The sequence below is a fragment of the Lates calcarifer genome, linkage group LG7_1 (assembly GCF_001640805.2).
Source record: "Lates calcarifer isolate ASB-BC8 linkage group LG7_1, TLL_Latcal_v3, whole genome shotgun sequence".
Taxonomy (NCBI): domain Eukaryota; kingdom Metazoa; phylum Chordata; class Actinopteri; family Centropomidae; genus Lates; species Lates calcarifer.
The window spans coordinates 3,110,783-3,125,599 of record NC_066839.1 but is presented as its reverse complement, the minus strand read 5'-3'; the positions used below and the strand labels follow the sequence as shown (position 1 = coordinate 3,125,599).

At 43.1% G+C, this 14,817-nt stretch overlaps 1 protein-coding gene across 1 annotated transcript in view; it reads right to left on the bottom strand.

Annotated features, from left to right (window-relative positions):
* LOC127142646 (uncharacterized) overlaps nucleotides 1–14,817 on the bottom strand; it is a 35,083-nt gene that overhangs the window by 999 nt on the left and 19,267 nt on the right. Inside the window, exons 3-7 of the mRNA XM_051071733.1 lie at nucleotides 831–929; nucleotides 641–724; nucleotides 513–541; nucleotides 320–376; nucleotides 41–109 (exon numbers count right to left, since the gene is read on the bottom strand). Coding sequence (XP_050927690.1) covers nucleotides 41–109; nucleotides 320–376; nucleotides 513–541; nucleotides 641–724; nucleotides 831–929 — 338 coding nt within the window. The remainder of the gene's footprint in view (nucleotides 1–40; nucleotides 110–319; nucleotides 377–512; nucleotides 542–640; nucleotides 725–830; nucleotides 930–14,817) is intronic.

The following is a 14,817-nucleotide window of genomic DNA, read 5'->3' as shown; positions in this document are numbered from 1 at the left end:
AAAAATCAAATCATCAGGTATAACCAATCAGACAGCTTACCCGAGCTTTACTCTTGGTCTTCTTGGTGTAGCTGATGGAGGCGTAGGAAACACCATGTTCAGGATCAGTCTACACAGTGAAGACAACATCATGACTGTGAATTAATACTGAACTAATAGTTACACCTGTTTAATTCAAATCAGGTCTAGTTGAATCAGGTCTTTGTTATTTTTTTCTCTTGCAGGACAAAATTAGATTCAACAGTCTCTGTATGTCACATTTCACAGGACGAATATAAAGTGAGTGTAAGTTTGTACTGGGTGTCGTGTGTGATCTCACCGTGTCCTGAAAGGTTTGTGGATCAGACAGAGTCTCTGCAGGGTTTAAGGTCAGTCCCTGTAAAAATACAGTTTAGCAACATTCGCAACAACAACAAATACTGTCAATATAACACAGTTGATTAGACATGTGTTAGCTCTGTGGTCATTTTGAAGGCTCTATTAATATTTGATTATGCAGATTTAAAACTCACCATGTTTCCATCCATCTGTGTTTTGTTCCCTGAAAAGACAAAAAAGAGTTGAGTTTAGCTTCAACAGCTAAAGTTCAGATTTATTAGAACCTCTTGCTTCTAAATGTTTCACATGTGAATGTTCTCACCTTTGGTTTTCTTCCATCTGATGAGGACAACAGTTATGAGTGCTGCTAAACCCAGAGCCAAAACGATGTACAGCCACAACAAACCTGCAAAGAGAATTTATAAGTGATGAAAATAGTCAGTGGTGTTGTGATGATGAGCTGCTGTTATTATTAGTCAGTGTGTGTGTGTGTGTGAGAGGGATTCACTCACTATCTGGTGTATTATTGTTATCTGGAGATGATGTTGTGTTGTTTGTTTCTTCTGATGTCCCTGGTTTGATTGTTGGTCTCACTCCACTTCCACCCTCCCCTGAAAAGAACAATCAAATGCAGTGAAACGTAGGATGAGAAAATGATCCACTCTGAAACATCAGATGAAACCTCTCAGTGTTGTTCTTCAGAATCATAAAAACCTGTTCTCTGGAGGAAACAACATGTTTAAGGAAAGAGGATTAAAAACAAGAGCAATAACTATGCTTGGCGACATTAACAAGGTGTCCTGAATCACTGCACCTTGTTCTACAACCCTGCTCTGACTTTATCAACACTGTGGAGAAAAATGACGACACCATTATTTATTATAGATGCTGACTTGATGCTGTCACAACCAACAAACCAAACTCCACTGTTTCACAAAGTGACTAACAGTCGAGTTTACTTCCTGTCAGTGTGTGAGCTTGTCCAGCCACACACACTGCATGTGCCACCTGGACAGACTGAACCTCTGAACAACTGAACCTCTGAACCAATTCACAACCACAGGAAAAGACAGAACACATACTAACGTTGAGACACAGCATCTCTCACTGTCTTCCACTCCCAGCATGTACTGACACACACACACACACACAGAGAGAGAGAGAGAGAGAGAGACAGAGAGAGAGAGAGAGAGAGAGAGAGAGAGAGAGAGAGAGAGAGAGAGAGAGAGAGAGAGAGAGGTTCAGTCTCTACCTTGTGGTTTTGTTGGGTTAACGTTTGTGGAGGTTTTTTTATTTGTCCCTTCTGATGTTCTCTCTCTCATGGTTGCTGCTGTGGCTGTTGTTGTTGTTGCTGTAGTAGTAGTAGTAGTAGCAGCAGTAGTAGTTGTAGTAGCAGTAGTAGCAGTAGTAGTAGTAGTAGCAGTAGCAGTAGTAGTAGTAGTAGCAGTAGTAGTAGTAGTAGTAGTAGTTGTTGTTGTTGTTGGATCATCTGAACAAATAAAAGTCAATAAACTGTTCAGTGAAAACATACTTCATGTTTAACATCTGCAACAAACACATGACAAACAATGGTTCAATATTCAAACTTCACATCTGTCAAATGAACAATGATGTGTGTAATTATACATGTCAGTTTGAAATGATTTAAACAGCTCATCATATTCTCACCTGTTTTCTCCTTTGAGGTCTGAAGGCTGAAGATAAAATGCTCTGCTTTTCCAGTGTCTGTATCTGTCACTTTACACTTTAATGCATTGTAATTCTGAATCTCAGTCAGGTGAGATGTTTTAATGTTCACAGAGGCTGAACAGGAATGATGTGATGTCTCCATTACTGTGAAATCATCCTTCAGCCACTCTACTGTGTATCTACAGCCTCCATATGGAAACACAGAGCAGGTCAAGATGATCTTATCATCGTCCTCATGTTCAGTCACTGGTGAAGATGGAGATATTGTGAGAGAAAGACAACAAGAGTAAAATGAACTTCATCACTGTAATCAGAATTATTGTAATGTTTCAGTATTTTGTTCTAACAAGACAGTTTGAGCTGAAAACATTATGATGGAAATACTCACTGGTAACAACAGACAGATCAACCACAACATCTGGACCTTGTTGTTGTCCTGATCTGTCAAACTGTCTGCAGGTGTAACGACCAACATCCTCAACTGTGACCTTCTTTATAACCAGAGAACAGTTCTCTGTGAGACTCAGTCTGTCTGATTTAGATTTGGCGTCTTCATGAATCTTCCCAAGTTCAAACAGAGTTACTGATGATGTGGTTCCTGAACCACTGAAGATCCAGGTAGAACTGTCACATTGATCCTGATCATCTATCACATTTTCACAAGGTAAAGTGACTTCATCTTCAACTCTGACAGTGAAGACTGAAGGTTTTTGTTCATTTGCTGCTGTTGACAAAGAGAGAAATATGAAAAATGAATTGAAATAAAAATCTGACTTAATGTGACAGTAATTTTAGATCCAATAGAAATTTACAAATGTGTCTCGTCCTTGGTTTCAAAGAGTCCATTAAACTCACTCACAGTCTAGACTGTCTGATTAAACAAGACAATCCATAATAAAGTACCATGAGTAATATTAATGCAGTTGTGTGATGTTGATTTAATGTGTGTTCCATGTGTCCTTACCTGTAAACTGAAGCACCAGGATCAGAAATAAAGACATTTGAATCCATGTGAATTCAGCCATCATGTTTCTCTGTCTCTCTCCTACTTTGTCAGTCTCTTGTTCTCAGACTCTCAACTGTCAAAGTCTGTGAGGTGGTTTATTCTTAAAGATGAATTCAGCCTCTACTTCCTGTGATGAGTGACGTGTCACTTCCTCATGGTGACTTCAGTCTGTGTTTGCTGTTTTTGTCAGGTATTAGCTTGTCATCTCTTGTACATATTAAAATGTGTTTATGTTCAGTGCATTTCACTGACCATCTTATCTACAGTGATTTACAGTGAGGACAACAGTAGATCATTTCTTGATCAGGTTTATTCAGATCTCACAGCAGCCTGACAAAGATACTGTGAAACTGGAATGAACATGTTGGATGAAGAAGAGCTGGGAAATAAAGTAAAAGAGATTTTGTTTTGTTGTTTAAAAAAAGAGAAACTTCAGGTCAAAATGTAAAATCAGCTGCTACACAGACTAAACTGCCTTAAACACACTATTTATTAATATCACCACCACTAATGCACAACACTGCACCGTGCAAACCAACAGGTTCACACTGTGTCTGGTCTCACGGTCTATTTGCAGCATGTTAAACCACATGTCCTGTTGTTCACAGTGAGAACAACAGCAGCAGAGCTCTGGAGGTGTTACCCTCTAATGATGACCTGATGAACACTGTCTATTTGTGCCATGTAGCACGTTAGACCACATGAAAAGAAGAAAAGGAGGGCTGTGGGAGCTGAATGTGTAAATAAGTGTCTGCATTAATGCAGCTCTTCTTTTCTTTCCACAGTGTTTATCAGAAACAGACAGGATTCATGGTGTTTGACAGCTCACATGAACAGACAGGTGAAGAGTCAAACTCCTCGTCCTCCAGAATCTGACTCTTGATGTTCATGGTGCAACATGGTGATACTGTAGCAGCTGGGAAAGATCACAGATAAGATGATATTTTACTGATCTGAGACCTGTTGGTTCCTCATTGTGTCTCTGAGGTCATTTGTTTTCTGAGAACTGAGGCGGAGGTGTTTTGGTGAGATTGTGGGTACAAATTAAGAGCTGCTGGGAATGATGATGTGACTTTTATTTGTTCAGGTGTTGGATCATCACCTGATGATGTGCAGAGAATCGGCTACTCTCTATCTCTTGTACATGTTAAAAACATGAAAAGCTAAAGTTTCACTTTTATGTAACAAAATTGTCCTCAGGTCAAAATATAAAATCAGCTGCTACACAGACTAAACGGTTAACAAAATCAAAATGTATTAGTATTACCTCTACTGTAAAAGACTGCACTGTGCAAACCAACAAGTTCACACTGTGTCTGGTCTCACGGTCTATTTGCAGCATGCGGTAAGTTACACTACATAAATAAAAGAAGAAGAGGAATAAGAAGAAGAAGAAGAAGAAGAGGACTGAGGACTGTGAATGTGTGAACATAAGATAAATCTTTGCATCACTGCAGCTCTTCTTTTCTTTCCACAGTGTTTATCAGAAACAGACAGGATTCATGGTGTTTGACAGCTCACATGAACAGACAGGTGGAGAGTCAAACTCCTCGTCCTCCAGAATCTGACTCTTGATGTTCATGGTGCAACATGGTGATACTGTAGCAGCTGGACAGATCACAGATAAGATGATATTTTACTGATCTGAGACCTGTTGGTTCCTCATTGTGTCTCTGAGGTCATTTGTTTTCTGAGAACTGAGGCGGAGCTGTTTTGGTGAGAATATGACGACAGTAGCAGAGATCTGGAGGTTTTACCCTCTAATGACCAAATATACATCTGAAACACAAAGTGGTTCACACACTGATGAGTGTCTGAACTGTCTTTAATTTCCTGGAGGTGGAGCATCAAGTTCCCACACTCCCACTTTGAACACATGTAGCAGCAGCTCTGTTCATGTTGATTAGAAAAGGTTTGTTATGAGGAGCTTTATGCAAAATTATCTACTACAGTTTCATTCATATGTTGTTTAGACGAATGTCAGAGCCCAGTGCAAACAGAGCTGTCCAACCCAACAGAGGGAAGAGGTGAGAGAACAGGAAGTGGAGAGCTGAGCAGAGACGAGCCTGTAGTGTGGTCTGAGGTTCAGTGTTGTGATCTGTGTGTTTGACAGAGAGAGAGAGAGACAGAGAGAGAGAGAGAGAGAGAGAGAGAGAGAGAGAGAAACACAGTTAAACCTCAGCTGTCCCTCATCAACAGAGCAGAGAGCTTTAGTGAAACACCACTGAGACAAAGATTCATCAACATTATTGATGAGTGAGTAGAATCTATAATCCACTCTCACTCTTTCACCATCGACTTCAACACTGACAGCAGCTCCTCACCTCAAACACCTTCTACCTGATTCTTCCTGCTTTTAGAAACAGACAGTTTGGCCTGTCCCACCACAAAGTTTAACAGCTCACACTTCTTTACATTCATTTTGTTGCAGCCAGCAGCAAAAATAAAAACACTTTCACACCAACTCTCACTACAGTGAAAAACTGTTTCTGGTTCTTGGCAGAAAGGACATTTACTGGACACTGTGGGATTGATGTTAGAAACAAAGCTGTTGACAGCCAGCGCCCCCTGCTGGATCCTCCACTGCACATCACCTGATCAGAATCAGATTTTATTGCCAAGTAAGTTTGCACATATAAGGAATTTGTCTTGGTATATTGGTGCCAAAGGACAGTTATAGTAAAAAAAAAAGAGTAAAAAGCAAAAACTATATTTACAAGGAACATAAATATACATAATTAAAATATAAAGTGTGGAGTGCAAATGTTTGAAGGCGGCAGTGATTGTACAGAGAGATGTACGTTAATGTAATGTGTGTGTGTGTCGGGGAGGGGTGTTGTTGAGGAGCCCAGTTGCAGAGGGGAAGAAACTGTTCTTGTGGCGTGAGGTCTTGGTTTTGATGAACCACAACCTTCTGCCAGAAGGGAGTGTCCTGAAGAGTTTGTGACCAGGATGGGAGGGATTGGCCATGATCTTTCCTGCTCCCCTCAGGGTCCTGGAGGTGTACAGGTCCTGGAGAGAAGGCAGGTTACAGCCGATCACCTTCTCAGCAGATTGGATGACACGCTGCAGTCTGCCTCTGTCCTTGGCAGTAGCAGCAGTCTAAGATCGATCTAAGATGGTGCCGGTCATGACGGCTGAGCAAACAGGATCCTGGCGTAGGTACCTGGGGAATCCAGATGCTGCAGGATGAAGTGGAGGGCCATGTTGACTGCATCATCTACAGACCTATTGGCTCTGTTGGCAAACTGCAGGGGGTCCAGGAGTGGGTCTGTGATGAATTTGAGTTGGGACAGCACAAGGTGCTCAAATGACTCATTACCACAGAGGTCAGGGCGATGGGTCTGTAGTCATTAAGTCCTGTGATCCTTGGTTTTTTGGGGACAGGAATGATGGTGGAGGCCTTGAAGCAGGCTGGCACATGGCATGTCTCCAGTAAGGTGTTAAAGATGTCTGTGAACACTGGAGACAGCTGATCAGCGCAGTGCTTCAGGGTGGATGGAGAGACAGAGTCTGGCCCGGCTGCCTTGCAGGGGTTCTGTCTCTTAAAGAGTCTGTTGACGTCTCTCTCCAGGATGGAGACAGTCGTTGTTGTGGTGGAAGAGGAGGGGTCCTCTAAGGTGTGCAGTTTTGGAGAGTCCCTGACCCCTGCTGTGCTGGGGGAGGGTGAGAGGCTGGTGTGGTGGGGCTGGTGGATGGTGTCACGGGGGATGGTATCAGGACTGCTGTACTATCTTTCAAAGCAGCAGTAGAACTCATTCGGGCTGTTGGCCAGGTGTGAGTTGTTCGTGGAGTGGGGGACTTTGGGCTTGCAGTTAATAATCTGTCTGAGTCCTCTCCAGACAGAAGCAGAGTCTCCTGCTGAGAACTGGTGTTGTTGTTGGTGGCAGTCCTGAATACATCCCAGTCTGTGCAGTCCAAGCATGCCTGGAGATCCTCCACAGCCCCACTGGTCCACTTCTTTGATGTCCTCACAACAGGTTTAGAGAGTTTTAATTTCTGCCTGTATGCAGGAATCAGGTGGACCATGACATGGTCAGAGTGGCCCAGTGCAGCGTGGGTGGCGGCGTGAAAAGCGTTGCTTACTGTGGTGTAACAGTGATCCAGAATGTGCCGATTCTCTTGTCTTACATCAGCTGCTCCTCAATCAGAGCTGTTGACAGCCAGCGCCCCCTGCTGGATCCTCCACTGCACATCACCTGATCTCTTGTCTAACAGCAGCTGCTCCTCAATCAGAGCCTCCTCCAAAGGCCAAAACAGTGAAGATGCAGGTTCCAGTCTGTTCCATTTAAAAAGAGTCAATGTTCTAAAAAGTCTCTGATAAAATGGAGGCAAGTCTCACATTTAATTATAAAACTACAGTTCATTAAAAACAAGGATGCATCTAAACCTGAACCTCTCTCCTTAAAATGCTGCTCATTATTTGTTTCCAGACCACATCATCATTTCCTGTGAGGTAACGTTGGATAAAGTGTAATCTAAAAGCTGCTACTCTGCTGCCCAGGTAAAGTTCACTGATGAACCATGATGGACTGCACTTTCTGTAACAGACCAGCAGGGGGCTCCATACATTTGAACCTGTGCCAAAGAGTTGATGCTGCCAGATTATGAATGATCAGGACTCTTCCTCTGTTCATGTGAGGTAACAGCCACCTTCCACTAGTCTGTCTCTGTGTCTCCTCTCTCCTCCTCCCTCTGTGTTTTATCAGCAGAGGAGACTCTCTCAGGACAGACTCAGACTAAGTGACCCTCCTCCTCAATTACAACACTGCTCTCAACCAGTTTGTTCTGATCAGAAACAGAATCAGACTTTATTGCCAAGTAAGTTTGCACATATAAGGAATTTGTCTTGGTATATTGGTGCTAAAGGACAGTTATAGTAAAAAAAAAAAAAAGGAAAAAGCAAAAACTATATATACAAGGAACATAAATATATACACAAGGAGCATGGGGGGTGGGGGGGCACTACATCTTGTTGAGGAGCCCAGTTTCAGAGGGGATGGATAAAGTGTAATCTAAAAGCTGCTACTCTGCTGCCCAGGTAAAGTTCACTGATGAACCATGATGGACTGCACTTTCTGTAACAGACCAGCAGGGGGCTCCATACATTTGAACCTGAGAGCTGGTGGCAGAGTTCCAGAGCTGGGGAGCAGAGTGGCTGAAAGCTCTGCTCCCTGTGGTGCTGAGGCAGGCAGAGGGCACAATGAGGTGGATGGAGGAGGAAGATCTGAGGGAGCAGGATGGGTTGGTGATGTGAAGGAGGTCAGACAGATATGAAGGCAAGGTTGTGGATGGAGGAGTTTGAATTCAATTCATTGCTGAACTGGGAGCCAGTGGAGTTGCTGTAGGATGGGGGTGATGTGATGGTATGAGGGGGTTGTGGAGGTTACGGAGGATCTTTTGAAGGAGGCCAAAGAGGAGAGAGTTGCAGTAATCAGTGCGGGAGGTGACGAGGCTGTGGACAAAGATGGAGGCAGCATGGGGGGTGAGGGAGGGGTGGAGTCGATTAATGTCGCATAGATGGAAGTATGTGAACCAGGTGATGTTATTGTGGGATTAGAATTATAGTGTGCTGTCGAGGATGACACCCAGACTCTGGGGAGGAAACTGGGGAGCTGTCAGTTGTAAAATTGAATATAAAAACTTTATTTACAAATGTTGTCATCATCAGCCACAACAAAGAGAAGATTATTACAGATTTCATTAAGACTCAAAGTCTGTTAAAGCCAAATACATACACATACAACACACATAAGGACACACATGTTAACACCAGTGCTTAACTAAGTCAACTGCAATGTTCTCCTCTGTACACTGAGTGTCACTGTTGCAGCTTCTACTCACAGCTAAACTTTGCATCTGGAATTTAAAGAAGTTCAATAAGACATGAATTTCCAAGTAAAAGAACAAGAACTCTGACAAAGTACAATCTAGTCTAGAGAACAGAAACACAACAACACAAACACTGCATCATACATCAAGATCCAAACACTGTCATGAGAAAGGTTTGAAACTAAAGCTCTCATTAAGGCCTGTGGGCTCCACAGTATTGAGCCTGTCAATCCAAAACATCACCTCCTCTGATGAGGTCGACTTTTTCAAGGCCAGTGAATCAACAACACATCCACTATTTCTGTATGTCTCATCATCTTCAGCATATTAACACAGGAATCTAATGTAATGTAACAGAAACAAACATTCAACAACCCAGACAAAAAGATGCAACAAGGAAACAAGAAGAAAATAACTGTTATAAGGGAACTAAACATTAGGATTGAAAGTCCATTATTTCACTCACAGTAGTTGTCTTTGTTGTCTTGGTTGGTTTGGAGGGAAAAGGGCCTGCAGGCCAAAGGAGGAGGGGTTATAGAACTTCCTGGGTGTGGTTAATAGGCTGACAGGTGATTTCAGGGAAGGCTGGGTATCTAAACTTGTGATTTAACACATTGAATCGTCCAAATTTCCAGTTGTGATGATTGTTGTGTGATCAGAAATACAGACTTTAGGAGCTGTGTTGATTTGAGATGATATTTAACAGCAGTGGACTCATTTCTGTGGTGAGTTGATGTTGATCAGTGTATGACAGAAGCAGAAGGGTCTCCAACGTTTTCATAGTTGACTGGACCATCATCTTCATCTTCATCATTATTCACCTGTGAAAACAACACAGTGTCGACTTCAGCTTCAACAGGAAAAATCCAGCTTTATTCAACTTTTTGTTTCAAACAGTTTCATGTGTGAATGTTGTCACCTTTACTTCTTGTCCACACGTTGACTGTAACAACAGATATTATGAGTGCTGCTAAACCTCCAGCTACAATGATGAGCCGCCACCACCACCAACCTGGAGAGAGAATTTAGAAGAGATAAAAATAGTCAGTGGTGTTGAGATGATGAGCTGTTTATGATCATGTTCGAGAGAGAGAGAGAGAGAGAGAGAGAGATTTAGATTTTTAACAGTACTTTTTTTACATTTGGTTTAGAAATCACACAGACAGTTGTACGATCAACAAATCAGTTGAGGAAAGGTGTAAATATTAACTCTGTGCTGGTCGCTCTGCACAGCAGCTCCTCATGAGCCCATTGCTGTTCAAACATCTATATTCCCTGTGATCCTGTGGAAGCTGAACTCCAGCCTCAGTCTGGCCTTCACGTTGAGCTTCCACAGGGTCACAGCGTCAGTAGCGTCACACTCCGCTCTGTCACACAGCCGCGTTTTAAAAATAGTTTTTACACAACTTGTGTACAGAGTTTTTTTTTCGGCCTTGTGCAGGCTTAGTGTTTTTTTGTCAGTGCGCTTCAGTAGGGGGCCGCTGAGCTCTATGAACCCAGGGCACAGGTGGATCTCTGGGTACGGGTCTGTGGGGTCAGGCTCAGCTTCTCCCCTGCTGTGTTTAAGGAGCAGGACTCTCTCCTTCTCCGTCAGCCTCTTCTTCCAGAGCTCCAGGCTCCTCTGCGTCAGACGGACAGAGCGCAGTCCCAGCACAGAGCTCAGAGCTGTGCTGTCCATGAGCGCCGGTCCTGCTGTTTCTACCAGCTGCTCCAGGCAGAACATTTTTGAGCTGCACAGCGCCCCCATCAGCCCAGGCACGGTGCTGCAGCACACGTCCAGTTTGGCTCCACAGATTAAAGGCTCCTTCAACAACCAGTACAGAGAGTTACACTTCTCACTTCTTCTACATTTAAACAGCACCCAGGATTTAAAAACACCCTGATAAAAAGGAGGCAACCCACCTAACTTTAAAAACTTAGAATCAGTTAAAAACAGAGCAGCATCCAGCCCCAGGTTATTAACACGCCTGAGTATGCAGCTGGCCACATCTCTCCACACCAGATCCTCAGGTCCAGTCAGGTATCTCTGAATAAACTGGAGCCTGAAGGTGGCGGCCCTGCTGGCCAGGTGGACCAGGCCCTGGCCTCCCTCATCTCTGGATAAAAACAACACCGATTGTGGAACCCAATGTAATTTATCCCAGAAGAAATCAACCATCTTTGCTTGGATCTGGGCAATAAGACCTGATGGAGGGTCCAGACAGGCTAACCGGTGCCACAACAGAGAAGCCACCAGGTTATTCAAAATAAGGACCCTCCCTCTAAAAGACATCTGTGTGTGGATCCACCTCCACTTAGCCAGTTTATTATCCACTTTCTCTATGATGTTCTCCCAGTTTTTCTTTTCAATGTCGCTGTTTCCTATATAAACACCAAGGTATTTTAAACCCCCCCTTTTCCATGTGAGGCTCTGAGGGAGAACAGGGAGGCCCTCACGCCACTCACCAACAGCAAGGGCTTCACTCTTCCTCCAGTTCACCCTCGCAGCCGACACAACAGAAAACTTCTCAATCACAGAGTTTAAAACACACACGTCTTGTTGATCTTTAATAAAAACAACGACATCGTCAGCGTAAGCAGATAAAACCACACTGCTGTTAAAACCAGGTAAAATCAGGCCTCGAACAGATGACCTTATCTTTTGTAGGAGGGGTTCCAGGGAGAGTGCATAGAGCATCCCAGACAGAGCACAGCCCTGCCGGACGCCTCTATGCACTCTAAAAGGAGCACACAGGCCACCATTAAACTTCAGCACACTCTCAATGTCACTGTACAACACCTTGATCTTGGCTATGAGACCAGCGCTGAATCCAAACCTCTCCATGACCTTCCAGAGGAAGCCGTGTTCAACGCGGTCAAAAGCCTTTTCTTGATCTAATGAGATCAGTCCAGTGTTTATGCCTAATGAACTGGAGACCTCCAAAACATCCTGAATGAGGTAGATATTATCTACCATGGACCTGCCAGGCACACAGTACGTCTGGTCCCGCTGGAGAATCTGCTCCATGGTTCCTCTCAGCCGACTGGCCAGAGCTTTGGACAGAATCTTGTAGTCGGTGCAGAGGAGAGAGACAGGACGCCAGTTCCTGATGTCCTGTAAGTTGCCTTTCTTGGGCAGGAGGGTGAAAGATTTGTTGACAGTTAAAACAGAGTTAAAATGCCAATAGGCGCTTTTATGTAAAATATTTCTGATAAAAACGTTACATAAAACCAAAGAATGATCCGTAAAACCAACTGGTAAAATCCTACACGTTTTAACAGCACTGACTCTGTGCTTTAAAACATAAAACCGATCCAGTCTGGCCAAAGAGATGGTGTTTTCTCTAACATGGGACCATGTGTACTGTCTGCAGCCTGTATGCATCCTTCTCCACACGTCCACCAGGCCATGAGACGAGACCAGCTGCCTCAAGGCATGCTGGGATACTGGATGAGGCTCTGCATGGTTTCCATCTAAAATCTCATTCTCAGTACAATTAAAATCCCCACCCACGAATAAATAACCCTCTGAGCTACAGCCTTGGACAGGCCAGGCCTTGATTAAATGTCCCTCTTCACCACATCCAAAGCATTTTACAGAGGATGATGTTGCAAACAGAATATAATCAAAGTCATCCACACGGACTCGGAAGCGGTAATCAAACTCTTCATCCTTGTTGTTCAGTAGCATGAAGAGCTGCCTGCGGTGTTTCAGCCTGATAACACCTTCCTTATCGGGGACACCACCTTCCCATGTCTCGATAGTTCTTTGATCAGGAACTCATCACTTATAAAAGGTGGCACGTTTGACAGAGTGATTTTTGTAGCTGCTGTGTCAGCGGGATCACCGGCTCAAACATCCCATTCACCGTGATGCCCGTCTCCACCAACCTGTTCACCTGTTCTACCTTTTCCAGGAACAGAACCACCGCACTGTTCATACGGGCAGCGGACTTCACAGAGCCGTGCCCGATTATTTCCCCCACAGCCAGTGCTACCTCCTCCACACTGCACGGAGAGCCAGCTCCGGTTTTAATACCGTGCTTCCTGTCAGCCTGGAGGAGGCGCTGCTGGACGCCATGCTCAGCTCCTCAGAGCGAGGCTGACAAACAAAGAACAAACAAACAAACACTAAACTAACTGAGAGAAAACAACCACAGCAAAACTAAACTAACACACCTGCATTCATCAACACACACCACCGAAAATAATACAGAAAAAAGAAACAGAAAGAGAGAAAATACTCAATTTCATCCAACTCCTCCGCTCACACTCCAAAACACACTCACTCAGAGAGAGAGAGAGAGAGAGAGAGAGAGAGAGAGAGAGGTTCAGTCTCTACCTTGTGGTTTTGTTGGGTTAACGTTTGTGGAGGTTTTTTTATTTGTCCCTTCTGATGTTCTCTCTCTCATGGTTGCTGCTGTGGCTGTTGTTGTTGTTGCTGTAGTAGCAGTAGTAGTAGTAGCACCAGTAGTAGTAGTAGTAGTAGTAGTAGCAGTAGTAGTAGCAGCAGTAGTAGTAGTAGTAGTAGTTGTTGTTGTTGTTGTTGTTGGATCATCTGAACAAATAAAAGTCAATAAAGTGTTCAGTGAAAACATACTTCATGTTTAACATCTGCAACAAACACATGACAAACAATGGTTCAATATTCAAACTTCACATCTGTGAAATGAACAATGATGTGTGTAATTATACATGTCAGTTTGAAATGATTTAAACAGCTCATCATATTCTCACCTGTTTTCTCCTTTGAGGTCTGAAGGCTGAAGATAAAATGTTCTGCTTTTCCAGTGTCTCTATCTGTCACTTTACACTTTAATGCATTGTAATTCTGAATCTCATTCAGGTGAGATGTTTTAATGTTCACAGAGGCTGAACAGGAATGATGTGATGTCTCCATTACTGTGAAATCATCCTTCAGCCACTCTACTGTGTATCTACAGTCTCCATACGGAAACACAGAGCAGGTCAAGATGATCTTATCATCGTCCTCATGTTCAGTCTCTGGTGAAGATGGAGATATTGTGAGAGAAAGACAACAAGAGTAAAATGAACTTCATCACTGTAATCAGAATTATTGTAATGTTTCAGTATTTTGTTCTAACAAGACAGTTTGAGCTGAAAACATTATGATGGAAATACTCACTGGAAACAACAGACAGTTCAACCAGAGTATCTGGACCTTGTTGTTGTCCTGATCTGTCAAACTGTCTGCAGCCGTAATAACCAGCATCCTCAACTGTGACCTTCTTTATAACCAGAGAACAGTTCTCTGTGACACTCAGTCTGTCTGATTTAGATTTGGCTGCTTCATGAATCTTCCCATGTTCAAACAGATGTACTGATGATCTGCTTCTTGAACCAGTGAAGAGCCAGGTAGTTCTGTCACATTGATCCTGATCATCTCTCACATTTTCACAAGGTAAAGTGACTTCATCTCCAACTCTGACAATGAAGACTGAAGGGTTTTGTCCATTTGCTGCTGTTGACAAAGAGAGAAATATGAAAAATGAATTGAAATAAAAATCTGACTTAATGTGACAGTAATTTTAGATCCAATAGAAATTTACAAATGTGTCTCGTCCTTGGTTTCAAAGAGTCCATTAAACTCACTCACAGTCTAGACTGTCTGATTAAACAAGACAATCCATAATAAAGTACCATGAGTAATATTAATGCAGTTGTGTGATGTTGATTTAATGTGTGTTCCATGTGTCCTTACCTGTAAACTGAAGCACCAGGATCAGAAATAAAGACATTTGAATCCATGTGAATTCAGCCATCATGTTTCTCTGTCTCTCTCCTACTTTGTCAGTCTCTTGTTCTCAGACTCTCAACTGTCAAAGTCTGTGAGGTGGTTTATTCTTAAAGATGAATTCAGCCTCTACTTCCTGTGATGAGTGACGTGTCACTTCCTCATGGTGACTTCAGTCTGTGTTTGCTGTTTTTGTCTGGTATTAGCTTGTCATCTCTTGTACATATAGAGATTTTGT